Raw genomic sequence first — 3008 nt, 5'->3', positions numbered from 1 at the left:
AAATATAATTGGGTTGATTTTCACTATTAAAGCAATAAATGACTTCATTTTGAGAGTGCCTCTAAGCAGTACCTCACCTCAATGGGGGCCTCACCAATCAATGGGGTTAATACAGGCCTAGTTTCTGTTAATGAAAACTCATTGACATGATAAACACAAGGCCTACCTTCTGCCATAAAATTCACTTGAAAAACAGAAACTGACATCAATTTATAGAAGAAAACAAATAAGAAATGGAAGACCTTTTAATTTAATTATACTGATATTGTTGAAGTTAATTGTGCTTTTCAGGATGTCCGGGGAAGAAGAAAGTCACTCTGTCACCCTGTTCTTTCCTATTTTCCCCATTCATTCAGGTTATTACTGAAAATATTAGCTCCTCAAATTGCATCTCTGCCCCCTAGTGATTCATATTGATTGGCGTGGCCAGTGCATTTTGACTTCTTATAGTTGGCACTAGTTTAGAAACACAGGTACAGTCATGCAAGAGACAGTAAGGTGAGAATTTAAAAAAAAAAGAACGAACTGGGGCCAGTGAGTAATAGATGAGGAAAACATCCTCCAGCAATTGGGGGTTGAGTTCCTTTTTTCCACCTCCCCCTCTCCAACAAATGCAAAGCCCTAAGGCATTTGGCCTTTAGTAGAGGAAGTGAAGAGGTTTTGAATTGTTATAGTAAAAAGGTGATGTGGGTGGAGTAATGTGAACCTGGCAAAATATCTGAGCTTTGCTTTTTACTTTATTAAAGAAACCCTGTCATTATGTTTTATAGATGATAATAATGAAGATGAATTTGGAAGAAAGTTGAGGTTCCTCTTGCAACAGCTTCCACCTGTTAATTACAGTTTGTTAAAGTTTCTGTGTAGATTTTTAGCCAATGTAGCATCACATCATGAAGAAATTTGGTCTGCAAATTCTTTGGCTGCCGTCTTTGGTCCAGATGTCTTTCAGTAAGTTGTTTTAAAAACTTTTGTTTAAATTTAAAAAATTGGATTTGTGAAATAGAATCATTATATTCCAAGGATCATAGGTTGCTTGATGCACCATTTTTATAATAGTAGATCTGATTAATCCTCACAGCATTTTAGTGAACAGAGTACAAATTAGGTACGTTTTACAGATGGGAAAACTGAGGCGCAGAATGATGACATAATTGCTTAGATTCATAAAGTGACTCATTGGTTGTCTTCTAACTTCACCTGTGATTGGTTTTAAGAACTCTCAATTCAATTTGGACTTTTATTATTAGCATTTACACAGATGTGGAAGATATGAAAGAGCAAGAAATAGTGAGCAGGATAATGGCTGGACTTCTGGAAAACTACTATGAATTTTTTGAGAACGAAGAGGAAGATTTTTCATCTAATGATTTGAGTTCAATTACTGAGCAGGTGAGAATATTTTAAATATTCTATTTGGAGGGAGAATTTTTTAAAAGAATAATATGCTCTTCAAGGCTTGACAAAAACTTGTATGGAATTTAAGTACTGAATTGAAAGTAATTCTTTTGGTTATTATATGTAATCAATAGGTGACATCCATGTAGTATATGGATGTGATTCTTTTTTTTTTGAACAACTTCCTGTCCTCAATAATTTGGGTAATGAGGAAAAGGCATTGAAATCAGAGCATACAGTAGAGATTTTTTGTTTTTAGCTTAAGCACTGTTTATTTTTAAAAATAGCACGTTTTTTTATTTTTACAAAGAAACTGTGCTAGCATGGAGAAATGTAGGCAAAGGTGAGAAATTTAAGGTGGAGGAAAAGATTCAGTACAAACTAAAAAATTCAAAGTTTTTCTTGACTAAAATAGCAACTCAATGTAGTAGTACAATCATTGTCATTAATGGGAAGCATCTGGAGTAATAGTTTAGGTGGCAGATAATTTTTTAATTCTGATGACTCTAAAATATTAAAATCTATTTCTGAGGTTACATTATAGTCTTTTGTTGTTACTGCTGTGCCCTAATGGTTGAGATTGTACAAAGTTCCCAGTTACTTTGTCCTTTATGAAATGAGAATAATGAAGCTAAGTAATTATAATTTATTATAAAGCTACATTAGTCCAGACTACCCATGCTTAAAATTTGTGATTTAGGTCTATGTGGAGGCTTTTCTTATGTGCTTAAGAAACAGAAAGTTTGCCACAAAACTTTTATTAAGTTAAAACCTATGAAGTTGTTTGTATTTTAAGTGTGAGTTGGGGCTGCTCCTTTTTTTAAAAGGAATAATAATAGTAGTAATAATTTACCTGGTTAAAACAGTAAAGTATAATACACAGTAAAATGTCTTGGTCCCACCCATACTCTTTACTTGTTCCCTGTCTTCGCCCCATTGGTTTCTTACGTGTTTTTCCAGAGTTTTTTAAAATACAAATACAAGTAAATATTTTCTCATTTTTTTAAAACAAGAAAACATACCGTACACATGGTTCTGTCCCTTGTTTTATATCATCAGTTAACAGAGTATCTTGGAGATCTTTTCTTAAGAGTGTAGAGAGGACATTCGTTTGTGTTTACATCTTTGTAGTTTCCTATCGTGTGGATAGAACCTTGCAATTTATTTGAGTTATATTTAATAGTATCAGTCCCCACTTGAAAAGGTGATAGTACATTCCAGTTTTCTCAGAAAAGTCTTGGTTTATATCTGCTTTTGGCATAATATTTAGTGGCTTCCCTATCACTCACATATATCGAGATTTGGATGATAAATTATATGGTCACACTGTTCATTAATGAACATTTGGGTTGCTTCCCTTCATTTGCTGTGAGATTATAAAGCATTATCACTTGAGAGGTAGTTTATCATACAGCTTTTCATTAGTTAATAGTTCTTGTATCTGATTATATAAATTGGGGGTTTTATTTTCTGGGTAGTCCAACTTTTATTTAAAAGAGTTTCTGTACATTTTTGAATTTTTATGGTAATACTTTGTCTGATTTTTCCTCTTTTCCCTTTCTTTCTATCTCTTCCTCTTCCCATCCTCTCTTTTTTTTTTTTTTTTTTTTTTT

The 3008-nt window shown here is 32.9% G+C and overlaps 1 protein-coding gene across 1 annotated transcript in view; it reads left to right on the top strand.

The window, feature by feature from the left end:
* FAM13B (family with sequence similarity 13, member B) overlaps positions 1 to 3008 on the top strand; it is a 100108-nt gene that overhangs the window by 22693 nt on the left and 74407 nt on the right. The window contains exons 5-6 of the mRNA XM_012646324.1: positions 771 to 948; positions 1248 to 1389. Coding sequence (XP_012501778.1) covers positions 771 to 948; positions 1248 to 1389 — 320 coding nt within the window. The remainder of the gene's footprint in view (positions 1 to 770; positions 949 to 1247; positions 1390 to 3008) is intronic.

The sequence above is a fragment of the Propithecus coquereli genome, unplaced genomic scaffold, assembly GCF_000956105.1.
Source record: "Propithecus coquereli isolate 6110/MARCELLA unplaced genomic scaffold, Pcoq_1.0 Scaffold242, whole genome shotgun sequence".
Taxonomy (NCBI): Eukaryota; Metazoa; Chordata; class Mammalia; order Primates; family Indriidae; genus Propithecus; species Propithecus coquereli.
The sequence above is the reverse complement of the archived record's forward strand: the minus strand, read 5'-3'. Positions and strand labels throughout refer to the sequence as shown.